Source organism: Nerophis ophidion, linkage group LG17 (genome assembly GCF_033978795.1).
Source record: "Nerophis ophidion isolate RoL-2023_Sa linkage group LG17, RoL_Noph_v1.0, whole genome shotgun sequence".
Classification (NCBI taxonomy): Eukaryota; Metazoa; Chordata; class Actinopteri; order Syngnathiformes; family Syngnathidae; genus Nerophis; species Nerophis ophidion.
The window spans coordinates 23819864-23832431 of NC_084627.1; the positions used below are offsets into that span (position 1 = coordinate 23819864).

At 42.5% G+C, this 12568-nt stretch overlaps 1 protein-coding gene across 3 annotated transcripts in view; it reads left to right on the top strand.

Annotated features, from left to right (window-relative positions):
- The first annotated feature begins 1969 nt into the window (after window positions 1-1969).
- The window catches only part of prune2 (prune homolog 2 with BCH domain), a 28787-nt gene continuing 18188 nt past the window's right edge, over window positions 1970-12568 (top strand). For 2 of the 3 annotated variants that reach the window (XM_061876625.1, XM_061876626.1), the window contains exons 1-6: window positions 2000-2099; window positions 2170-2300; window positions 2578-2644; window positions 8780-8980; window positions 9060-9236; window positions 9448-9550. In XM_061876625.1, coding sequence (XP_061732609.1) covers window positions 2235-2300; window positions 2578-2644; window positions 8780-8980; window positions 9060-9236; window positions 9448-9550 — 614 coding nt within the window. In that variant the 5' untranslated portion in view covers window positions 2000-2099; window positions 2170-2234. Of the gene's footprint in view, window positions 2100-2169; window positions 2301-2577; window positions 2645-8779; window positions 8981-9059; window positions 9237-9447; window positions 9551-12568 lie in introns of all 3 variants that reach the window. The other variant, XM_061876627.1, reaches the window with a different exon arrangement.

The following is a 12568-nucleotide window of genomic DNA, read 5'->3' on the forward strand; positions in this document are numbered from 1 at the left end:
GGCTTAAATAATACTATGGTGGGGTTAGTGCGTCTGCCTCACAATACGAAGGTCCTGCAGTCCTGGGTTCAATCCCAGGCCCGGGATCTTTCTGTGTGGAGTTTGCATGTTCTCCCCGTGAATGCGTGGGTTCCCTCCGGGTACTCCGGCTTCCTCCCACTTCCAAAGACATGCACCTGGGGATAGGTTGATTGGCAACACTAAATGGTCCCTAGTGTGTGAATGTGAGGTGAGTGTGAATGTTTTCTGTCTATCTGTGTTGGCCCTGTGATGATGTGGCGACTTGTCCAGGGTGTACCCCGCCTTCCGCCCGATTGTAGCTGAGATAGGCGCCAGCGCCCCCCGTGACCCCAAAAGCGAATAAGCGGTAGAAAATGGATGAATGAATGATTGAAAACAGGTGCATGACATGGCGACAGATGGAAACTAATGGGTTGGCATGGAAACAAAGTAAACAAGGACGTACAAAAAGAAAAAGGAACTTAAATAGTCCAAAGGTCAAGGAGCACATGGCCGAACAAAAACATGATCAGACATGACAGCTGTCAACACTGAATATTGTATAGTTGCATTTCTTTTCACAGTTTATGAACTTACATTCATATTTTGTTGAAGTGTTATTAAATAAATATATTTCTAAAGGATTTTTGAATTGTTGCTATTTTTAGAATATTAAAAAAAAAAAAATCTTACATACTCCTTGGCATACCTTTAAGTACCCCCAGGGGTACACGTACCCCCATTTGAGAACCACTGCTTTACAGTAATAAAACAACTTCAAAGGCCTACTGAAATGATATTTTTTTTATTTAAACAAGATAGCAGTTCCATTTTATGTGTCATACTTGATCATTTTTCGATATTGCCATATTTTCGCTGAAAGGATTTAGTCACTTTATCATGGATGTTCTCTAGAACATCCATGATAAAGTTCACAACTTTCGGTGCTAACAGAAAAGCCCTGCCTCTACTGGAAGTCGCAGACGATGACGTCACATGTTGATGGCTCCTCACATATTCACATTGTTTTTATGGGAGCCTCCAACAAAAAGTGCTATTCGGACCGAGAAAACGACAATTTCCCCATTAATTTGAGCGAGGATGAAAGATTCGTGTTTGGGGATATTGATAGCGACGGACTAGAAAAAAAAAAAAAGTACAAAAAAAAAATGCGATTACATTCCGATGTTTTTAGAGACATTTACTAGGATAATTCTGGGAAATCCCTTATCTTTCTATTGTGTTGCTAGTGTTTTAGTGAGTTTAATAGTACCTGATATTCGGAAGGGTGTCTCCACGGGTGTCTTGACGCGCAGTGTCTCAGGGGAGTCGACGGCAGCTTTATGGATGGCACAAGCTCAGCTTTTCTCCAGTATGAACTGACTTTTTAAACACAATTTTCTCACCGAAACCTGCTGGTTGACATTTGGTAGGGATCCATGTTGGCTTGACCGCTCTGATCCATAGTAAAGTTTCACCTCCAGGAATTTTAAACAAGGAATCACCATGTGTTTGTGTGGCTAAAGGCTAAAGCTTCCCAACTCCGTCTTTCTACTTTGACTTCTCCAATATTAATTGAACAAATTGCAAAAGATTCAGCAACACAAATGTCCAAAATACTGTGTAATTATGCCGTTAAAGCAGACGACTTTTAGCTGTGTGTGTGCGCAGCGCTCATATTCCTAACAGCCCGTGATGTCTTGCGTACACGTCATCATTACACGACGTTTTCAAGACGAAACTCCCGGGAAATTTAAAATTGTAATTTGGTTAACTAAAAAGGCCGTATTGGCATGTGTTGCAATGTTAATATTTCATCATTGATATATAAACTATCAGACTGCGTGGTCGGTAGTAGTGGGTTTCAGTAGGCCTTTAATAACAAGCAACTCACATGTCCACTCACTTGCACTGCCTGCAGCGCTGCTATAGACGTAGGCGATTGCCCTTATATGGTCATGGCCCGGGTCACGTGACCACAAAATGGTGGCAGCTGTGAGCGGTTTGCGCTCGGAGTATCTCCGGCGAGAGGCTGGCAGCGAGAAGTAAGGCGCTGGGATCCTTGTTTTTGACTCACAGCAGCTCCCTCTCCAGCAGCGGTGAGTAAGAAAAACGATATGAAGAAGGAGACCTTGATTGTGTGTTTGTGTGGCTCTTCTTAACACTCAGGCAGGAGGGGGAGGGGCGGGACGCTGGGAGAAAGTGGAACATCTCAGCATCCTCCACGAAGGAGGATGCTGCGCACTGACGCCAATTATCAGTCTTTAAAAATGGCCTCGTCCTGTGCGAGTGAGCTCAAGGTCGGGTGTTTGCTTCTTTGACGTCCTTGTTTGTTTGGAATGTAGTGCGGGTGGTCTTGGGGGGAAGAAGGAGGAAAAGAGGGAGAAGGGGGGCTATTGTTGTGATGACGTAATAAATACCTAGCTTCCACTTCCTGCTGTCTCCCAGCATCTCCTTCCTCCTCCTTCCAAGCGTGGGAGAATGAACTTTATTTTGAGAATGACTATTTTCCATGTGTACTGCAGAATAATTACACCATCAGGATGTGTTGGGGTTTTTATGCGCTCTTATTTGCAGGTCCTCCTCGGGATGGAGCTGATGTCACAGCCTAAAATGAACTCTGAAGGAAGCGAAAGTAGACCTGGTAAGTGTGTGTGTGTGTGTGTTGAGTAGTAGTAGTCATGTATATACAGTAGCATTAAAGGCCTATTGAAACCCACTACTACCCACCACACAGTCTGATAGTTTATATATCAATGATGAAACATTGCAACACATGCCAATACGGCCGGTTTAGTTTACTAAATTGCAATTTTAAATTTCCTGGGAGTTTCGTCTTGAAAACGTCGTGTAATGATGACGTGTACGCAAGACGTCACGGACTGTTAGAAAATATGAGCGCTGCGCACACACACAGCTTAAAGTCGTCTGCTTTAACGGCATAATTACACAGTATTTTGGACATCTGTGTTGCTGAATCTTTTGCAATTTGTTCAATTAATATTGGAGAAGTCAAAGTAGAAAGATGGAGTTGGGAAGCTTTAGCCTTTAGTCACACAAACACACTGTGATTCCTTGTTTAAAATTCCTGGAGGTGAAACTTTACTATTGATCAGAGCGGTCAAGCGAACATGGATCCCGACTACATGTCAACCAGCAGGTTTCGGTGAGAAATGTGTGGTTAAAAAGTCGCTTCTTACCGGAGAAAAGCTGAGCTCGTGCCGTCCACAGCTGCCGTCGACTCCCCTGAGACATTGGCGTCAAGACACCCGTGGACACACACCTCCGACTATCAGGTACTGTTAAACTCACTAAAACACTAGCAACACAATAGAAAGATAAGGGATTTCCCAGAATTATCCTAGTAAATGTGTGTAAAAACATCGGAATCCGTCCCAATGCAATCGCGTTTTTTTTTCGTTCTAGTCTGTCGCTATCAATATCCTCAAAAATGAATCTTTCATCCTCGCTCAAATTAATGGGGAAATTGTCGTTTTCTCGTTCCAATTGCACTTTTTGTTAGAAGGTCCCATTAAAATCAATGTGAATATGTAAGGAGCCCCCAAACTTGTGACGTCATCGTCTGCGACTTCCAATTAAGGCAGGGCTTTTCTGTTAGCGACCGAAAGTTGCAAACTTTATCGTCGATGTTCTCTACTAAATCTTTTCAGCAAAAATATGGCAATATCGCAAAATGATCAAGTATGACACATAGAATGGACCTGCTATCCCCGTTTAAATAAGAAAATCTAATTTCAGTAGGCCTTTAAAAATAATCATATTTTATCCTGGTTTGGAAATAGTTCATTATTTACATATGTTTTATCCATCCATCCATTTTCTACCGCTTGTCCCTTTCGGGGTCGCGGGGAGGGGGGGGGGGGGGGGTCGCTGTTGCCTATCTCAGCTTCATTCGGGCGGAAGGCAGTGTACACCCTGGACAAGTCGCCACTTCATCGCATGGCCAACACAGATGGACAGACAACATTCACACTCACATTCACACATTAGGGACCATTTAGTGTTGCCAATCAACCTATCCCCAGGTGCATGTTTCTGGAGGTGGGAGCAAGCCGGAGTACCCGGAGGAAACCCACGCAGTCACGGGGAGAACATGCAAACCCCACACAGAAAGATACCGAGCCCGGGATTGAACCCGGGGCTACACAGGACCTTCGTATTGTTATGCACATGCACTAACCCCTGTTTCACCGTGCTTCCCTATACACTGTATGTGTTTTTTTGTTTATATGTTTTATCCATCCATCCATCCATTTTCTACCGCTTATTCCCTTTCGGGGTCGCGGGGGGCGCTGTTGCCTATCTCAGCTACAATCGGGCGGAAGGCGGGGTACACCCTGGACAAGTCGCCACCTCATCGCAGGGCCAACACAGATAGACAGACAACATTCACACTCACATTCACACACTAGGGCCAATTTAGTGTTGACAATCAACCTATCCCCAGGTGCATGTTTTTGGAGGTGGGAGGAAGCCGGAGTACCCGGAGGAAACCCACGCAGTCACGGGGAGAAGATGCAAACCCCACACAGAAAGATACCGAGCCCGGGATTGAACCCAGGGCTACACAGGACCTTCGTATTGTGAGGCACATGCACTAACCCCTGTTTCACCGTGCTTCCCTATACACTGTATGTGTTTTTTTGTTTATATGTTTTAGTTTGTTTTAATTGAAAAAATAGGGGATAGCAGGGTTTTCCCGCAGCGCTTTGTTGTTAAGACGGCCGCCTTAACAACTATATCAGTGGTTCTCAACCTTGGTTCGATCAAACCCTAGGGGTTCTGTGAGTCGGCCTCAGGGTTCGGTGGAGCCTTTGCCACGGAGGTAAAGACACATCTGACTTATCGTGTAAATAAAAACTTCTCCTTATCAGCGTATTATGGATACCCCCAAACAATGTTCCCTCTAATTTTCTATCTGATTTGCAGGTTGTTTGATTGATCGATTGAAACTTTTACTTGCAGATTGCAAAGGAAGAGAATACATTATATGAAACAGTACAGTTTACACAGTACAGTACATATTCCGTACATTTGACCACTAAATGGTAAAACCCGAATAAGTTTTTCAACTTGTTCAAGTCGGGGTCCATGTTAATCTAGGGGTGTAACGGTACGTGTATTTGTATTGAACCGTTTCGGTACGGGGGTCTCGGTCCGGTTCGGAGGTGTATCGAACGAGTTTGTAATCTAAAGTCTTAACAAGCTGCTCTGCTTTCTGCCTCTGTCTCAGCACCCAGCATTTTCACACCCACACAACCATCTGATTGGTTACATACAAAGCCAATCAGCAGTGCGTATTCAGAGCGATGTAACAGCCAATCAGCAGTGCGATTCAGAACGCATGTTGTCAATGCTTCAGCGTCGAGCAGATATGTGTTTAGCAGCGGACATTGCACTCTCGCCAAATTATAAAAAACACTTCCCAGTCACAACTACTGCTAGCATCACTATGAGCCCGTTGACCTTCTAGAAACTTAAACTGCAGCTCAGCTCGCTCGCAGTTCTGTCTTGAGGTGAAGGCTAATTAGCTTTTAGCGTAACGTTAGCTCATTTTGCTGTGTGTGTGCGTGCGTGTGTGTGTGTGCATGTGCGAGTGCGTGCGTGTGTGCGTGTGCGTGTGTGTGTGTTAGGGGCAGCAAAGCCCTGTCTGTCTTTTATTTCACATGAACTAACATGAAGTCCATAAATTTCGGGGATGAATAGTCTCTCCTATTGCTATTGTACTATTTTTTCAGCTACAGTTACATTAATCATTAGTGATGTAGCAGCCTAGTTTTGAATGGCAGGGTCCCTGCTATCACATGTTGACAAAAATATAACATTTACATAATAAAAGTCAACTACAGGCTTCCCAAATGCTGTAATAAATTAAGCATGATGAGTTGACTTGAAACTGTTTAATGTTGCACTTTGTATATGTAGAAGAATGGTTTTGTCATTTTATTTAATCAAAGCAACAACTTGAAGCAGTTTAATGTGGATTAATGTGGGCAGAATTATTATATTGTTCCCAATGTTAAAAGGATAAAGCCATTGTTTACACATTTGGTAAAAAAATAACCCCAAAATTTATATTTTGTTGTTTTCTTACTGTACCGAAAATGAACCGAACCGTGACCTCTAAACTGAGGTACGTACCGAACCGAAATTTTTGTGTACCGTTACACCCCTATGTTAATCAATTCATAGTAATGTGTATAAGGTGTGTAATTTGTTGTAAGTACATGCACTGTGTTTGTTTTGTTCTTTAAACAAGGTGATGTTCATGCACGGTTCATTTTGTGCACCAGTAAAAAGACATATAACTTTTTCTTGAATTTGAAAAAAAAACACATTTTATTTTTCACTAAAGAAGGGTACGGGGAATGCACATATGAAACGGGTGTGGTTCAGTACCTCCAACAAGGTTAAGAACCACTGCACTAGATGCTATTTAAAAACATTATTTTAAAAAAGGTTTTCAAAAGATTGAATTGAATTGAATTATATTTATATAGCGCTTTTCTCTAGTGACTCAAAGCGCTTTACATAGTGAAACCCAATATCTAAGTTACATTTAAACCAGTGTGGGTGGCACTGGGAGCAGGTGGGTAAAGTGTCTTGCCCAAGGACACAACGGCAGTGACTAGGATGGCGGAAGCGGGAATGGAACCTGCAACCCTCAAGTTGCTGGCACGGCCACTCTACCAACCGAGCTATACCAACCATTTGCCACCGTTTGTCCCTCTGAATTATTGTGAACGTGATCATTTAAAAAAAATGTATTTGTAAAACACAATCATTATTGCCCCACCATTTCTGTTACAACTTCTGTATTTTTTTTTAGCTGTCGTTATCTCTGTACATATGTGCTCTTGTGTACTTACTACTGCTACCAAGTATAGGCTGAAAGTGTTCATATGTTCCTATGTACAAACTAATTCTACTGAGTAGAACTAGTACGTATAGAAAAGTTGAAAGCACGCATGTTTCTATGTACTAACTACTACTGCTGTGTAGAAGTAGTAAGTACAAACCCCGAAACCAGTGAAGTTGGCACATTGTGTAAATCGCAAATAAAAACAGAATTCAATGATTTGCAAATCCTTTTCAGCCTATATTCAATTGAAAAGACTGCAACGACAAGATATTTAACGTTGGAACTGGAAAATGTTTTTATTTTTTGCAAATATTAGCTAATTTAGAATTTGATGCCAGCAACATGTTTAAAAAAAGTTGGAACAAGTGGCAAAAAGACTGAGAAAGTTGAGGAATGCTCATCAAACACTTATTTGGAAAATCCCACAGGTGAACAGACTATTTGGGAACAGGTGGGTGCCATCATTGGGTATAAAAGCAGCTTCCATGAAACGCTCAGTCATTCACAAACAAGGATTGGGTAAGGGTCAACAAATGCGTGAGCAAATTATCAGACGGTTTAAGAGCTATTGCAAGGAATTTAGGGATTTCACCATCTAAGGTCTGTAATATCATAGAAAATGGATGGATGGATGGTTCAGATAATCTGCATGTAACAATGAATGCCCGTGACCTTGGATCCCTCCAGCGGTATTGCATCAAAAAACGACATCTGTGTGTAAAGAATATCACCACACGGCCTCAGGAACACTTCAGAAAACCACTTTCAGTAATTACTGTTCGTTGCTACATCTGTAAATGCAAGTTAAATCTCTACTATGCAAAGAGAAAGCCATTTATCAACAACACCCAGACACATCGCCAGCTTCTCTGGGCCCAAGCTCATCTAAAATGGACTGATGCAAAGTACAAAAGTTATCTGTGGTCTGACAAGTCCAAATTTCAAATTGATTTTGGAAACTGTGGATGTTGTGTCCTCTGGAACAAAGAGGAAAAAAGCCATTTGGGTTGTTACAGGCGCAAAGTTCAAAAGCCAGCATCTGTGATGGTATGGGGGTGTATTAGTGCCCAAGGAGGTATGGGTAACTCACACAGGTACATACAGGTACATACAGGTTTTGGAGCAACATATGTTGCCATCCAAGCAACATATCATGGATGCCCCTTCTTATTTCAGCAAGACAATGCCAAGCCATGTGTTACAACAGCGTGGCTTTGTAGTAGAAGAGTGTGGGTACTAGACCGGCCTGCCTGTAGTCCAGACCTGTCTCCCATTGAAAATGTGTGGCGCAATATGAATCGTAAAATACGACAACGGAGACCACGGACTGTTGAACAACTTAAGCTGTACATCAAGCAAGAATGGGAAAGAATTCCACCTGAAAAGCTTCAAAAATTGGTCTCCTCGGTTCCCAAACCTTTACTGAGTGTTGTTAAAAGGAAAGGCCATGTAACACGGTGGTAAAAATTCCGCTGTTCCAACATTTTTGCAATGTGTTGCTGCCATTAAATTATAAGTTAATGATTATTTGCAACAAAAAAGAAAACAATAAGTTCCTCAGTTCGAACATTAAATATTGTGTCTTTGCTGTCTATTCAATTGAATATAAGTTAAAAAGGATTTACGAATTACACAACTTGCCAACTTCACTGGTTTTGGGTTTTGCACGTCTTCCTGTGCACCTACAGATTCTACTGGGTAGAACATTGAGGCTGTCGATCAAATTGCGCACTGCTGCCACCTTGCAGAAGGCTTGTGTATCGTTCTAACATGAATACTAAAGTGTAGACAAAAAAAATGCTGCTTGTAACCCTCCCAACATTAGCTTTGATCCTTGTGCCTGATCATGTTGATAGGCCGAATACATCAGAATCACCACCTCTTGTTTTATTTCAGCCCCACCCACCTCCCTACCTCTGGAAGGAGGCGCCACCCAGCGAAAGAAGCTATCAGCCCCCTGCATCAGCCTCTCTCTGGACCAGAGCGAGGACGACTTAGGGGAGACGCCGGATGACCTTGACATCAACGTGGATGACATTGACACTCCAGATGAAGGCGATTACCTGGACTGCACGGACCACGAGATGGATTGGGACGGTGGGCTAACCATAAAACAATAACAATGAAAAAAATGTCACCCTGCGATTGCGCTAATACTTATTGTATTCTTTGGAAGATCCCAAAGCAGCTAGTCTAAGTCGGACAAGCGAGTTGTACGACTCCATTCCGACCTACGGCGGCGAGGAGGAGCGTCAGGATGGCAAACTATGGCGGACGGTGATCATCGGTGAGCAGGAGCATCGCATCAACATGAAGATCATCGAGCCGTACATGCGAGTCATCTCCCATGGAGGTAAAATAGAATTGCTATCCTAAATGCTAAACATGATCATTCCCAAATTATTATTGTTATTATTATTACCTTTATGTTTGTTTTTTCAGCCGCACTCTATTCTGAATTATCCCAGTTTTTCTTCAAATTCGCCACAGAAACACAACCATACGGGACTAGTGCCAGAGTCAGTGCCATGATAGCTGTTACTTTTGTTTTTGTACATGTTAAGGCTATTACGGCAATGGTGTGAACGCCATCATCGTGTTTGCCGCCTGTTTCCTGCCAGACAGCAACAGCGATGACTATCACGAAATCATGGAGAACCTTTTCCTGTGAGTATTTGCCTGCTGTTGTTAGCATGCTTTTAACACTCATTTTAGCTAAGGGGCCACACGGAGGAAAATCTTTTCCCACACAGGCCGGACAGGTAAAAATATGGCATAATGATATGAAAAGAAAGACAGCTTAATTGTGTGTCTTACTCCAGCCAAAAATAGCACATTCTGAAAATGTACATATTACAAATAATGCTCTTGGTGAACCACTTCAAGTTAGTTGAACATTTTTAAGGAAAAAATCGGTGCGGTTTCAAAACACCATGAAGAACACAATGAACTTAGTCTCAGCCACTAAACTTTAAGCACTTCCTGATTAGCATTCTCATGTTGGCAGTTCACCATTAAAAACGTGTATTGAAAAGCAATCAAGTGTTTCCTCAAACTGCCGCATTGGTGACATCCGCAACTGCCAAAACACATTTGTTTATTATTCAAATATTACAATCATAATATATCCATCCATCCATCCATTTCTACCGCTTGTCCTTTTCGGATACACAAGGGTGTAGTAGTTTATTCCAGCTACATTCGGGCAGTAGGCGGTGTACACCCTGGACAAGTCGCCACCTCATCGCAGGGCCAACGCAGAAAACATTCACACTCACATTCATACAGCAAGACAATTGTCAAAATGACACTTGTTGCGTCTGACCAGTCTTCCTCTCAGGGAATAGAAGACACTGGTCAAACCTTAAGTTCTTTTGGATGACATATACTGTATGTTGAGTAAGAAGGACCACCAAGACAGAATAGCAATATTATCAAGTTTTACTAAAGCTTTAGGAAAGTAGTTCTCATGATGCTATAATAGCAGCATCAAAAAGCGGTCTAAAAGTCACACAGAAAGAGTCAGCGTATTTAGTATGAAAAAAGCCCCATCCCGCCCAGAAAAAAATCAGCCTTATTGTTCTAAACTGATAAGGTAAAAATCGAGTAAATTCTACTCCCAATACACATTCCAGCACCTTCAAGGTGAAACACAGAGTTTACTAGCGGACATAAGATACAAGCACAATGTTTACACAAGGGAAAATATTAGTTGCTTTATACATGAGTATTGATAAAGAAAGAACTCTTAAAAATATATCATTCTCATACACCATAATAGCTGAATTAAAGGTAGCATGAGCAGGTCCAGAAAGCCTACAAGGAAAAGGACAGAGGTAAAGAACAGTGTTAAGAGTGACAAAAGAGCATTTGTTGAGGATTTAGCAGAGAAAGCTGAGTGTGCAGCTGCACGGGGTGAGTTGAGTACAATTTACAAGATCACAAAGCAACTCACAGGCAACTACACCAGCCAGCTGGCCCCTGTCAAAGATAAACAAGGCCACATCCGCACCACTGAGAGTGACCAGATCCTGAGATGAGCTGAGCATTTATATGAGGTACTCAACTGCCCGGAGCCAGGTGATCCTGCCAACCCTTCACCAGCAAAAAGTGTCCTTGACATCAAGACCCCTCACCCAAGTAAGGAAGAAGTCAAACTTGCCATCAAAGCCTTAAAAAATGGGAAATCCGCCAGCATAGACTCTGTCCATGCAGAGATGCGGAAAGCTGACCTTAACTCCTCCGTCAATGTGCTTACTGATCTCTTTAAGGACATATGGGAGAAGGAAGTAATACCTCAAGACTGGGACAAGGGCCTTTTTGTCAAATCCCCAAGAAAGGAAACCTCCAAAATGTTGACAACTGGAGGGGCATCACGCTGCTATCAGTAACATCTAAGGTCTTCTGCAGGATATTACTCGGCATAATCGATTCCACTATTGATCAGAAGCTATGGCAGGAACAAGCAGGGTTCAGGAGAGGAAGGGGCTGCATAGACCAGATCTTCGCTCTGAGGAACATTATCGAGCAGTGTGTGGAATGGAACACTCCTCTGCACATCAACATCATCGACTTTCGCAAAGCCTTTGACAGCCTACAGCGTGACACCCTATGGAATATTATTGGGGCCTATGGAGTGCCTCCAAAACTGGTTACTCTCATAGGAATGTTCTACTGTCACTTTGAATGCAGCGTCATTGTCAAAGGTGAGCCATCTACATGGCTGACTGTGGAGTCTGGTGTGAGGCAAGGGTGTACTATTGTTCTCTCAGGATGGACCAAGACCGCATCCCCAAGATCCCACTACGATGGACTCCACCTGGGAAAAGGAAGAAAGGCCAGCCCAAGAACACGTGGCAGCGTACGGTGACAGCTTAGCTGAAGGAGATGAACCTAACCTGGGGCGAGGCACAGCATGTTGCTCAAGACAGGTCCAGATGGAGGCAGATCGTTGAAGCCTTATGTCCAGTCAGGGACAAAGAGGATTAAGTATGTGTGATGAGTAGTACACTGATATTGCTATTGTGACATCCAGTGAACATATTTGGAGCAGCAGTTTCTTTATTAAAAAAATGCAGCTCCTTTTATACTTAGCAAACTCATTTTGCAGGTCGCGGATCGGGTTAAACCTGTTCACGGACCTCATACGGCCCGCGGGCCAGACGTTTGACACCTTTGCTTTAACATAAACAAAATTACATTTTTTTAGTGACTTTTCATATGAAGCACATCTTTTTTGGTACAGTCTCTTTAGTCGAGCTTGTGTGTGCCTCCACCAGATATATTGAGATTGACAGCCGAAAAATCTGCAAAATTTTAACAACTTTTAACTTTTGTTGGTTAATGATAATAATTTTTGAAGTTTCGTAATTTTAACTAAATAAATTCCCTTCATGATTTAGCCCACAATTATAGTAATGTATTTAGGGTATCATATGTTGCGATCCGTGACTCGGATCTTCACGTATTATTGTTTATTTTTCCATCTTTGTTCTCATTCTCCGTTTGATCCGTTTATTTCCCGTTTAGTCCATCACCATGGTTACTTAATAGTTTCAGCTGCTACTCCCGGTTCCTGCACACCTGTTCTCTGTTAATCACTTTCCCTTTATAAGCCAGCCTCTTCTGTTTATTCTTTCTGGGACTCTAGTTTGTTTTCACCCAACGTAACATCAGGTATGCTTT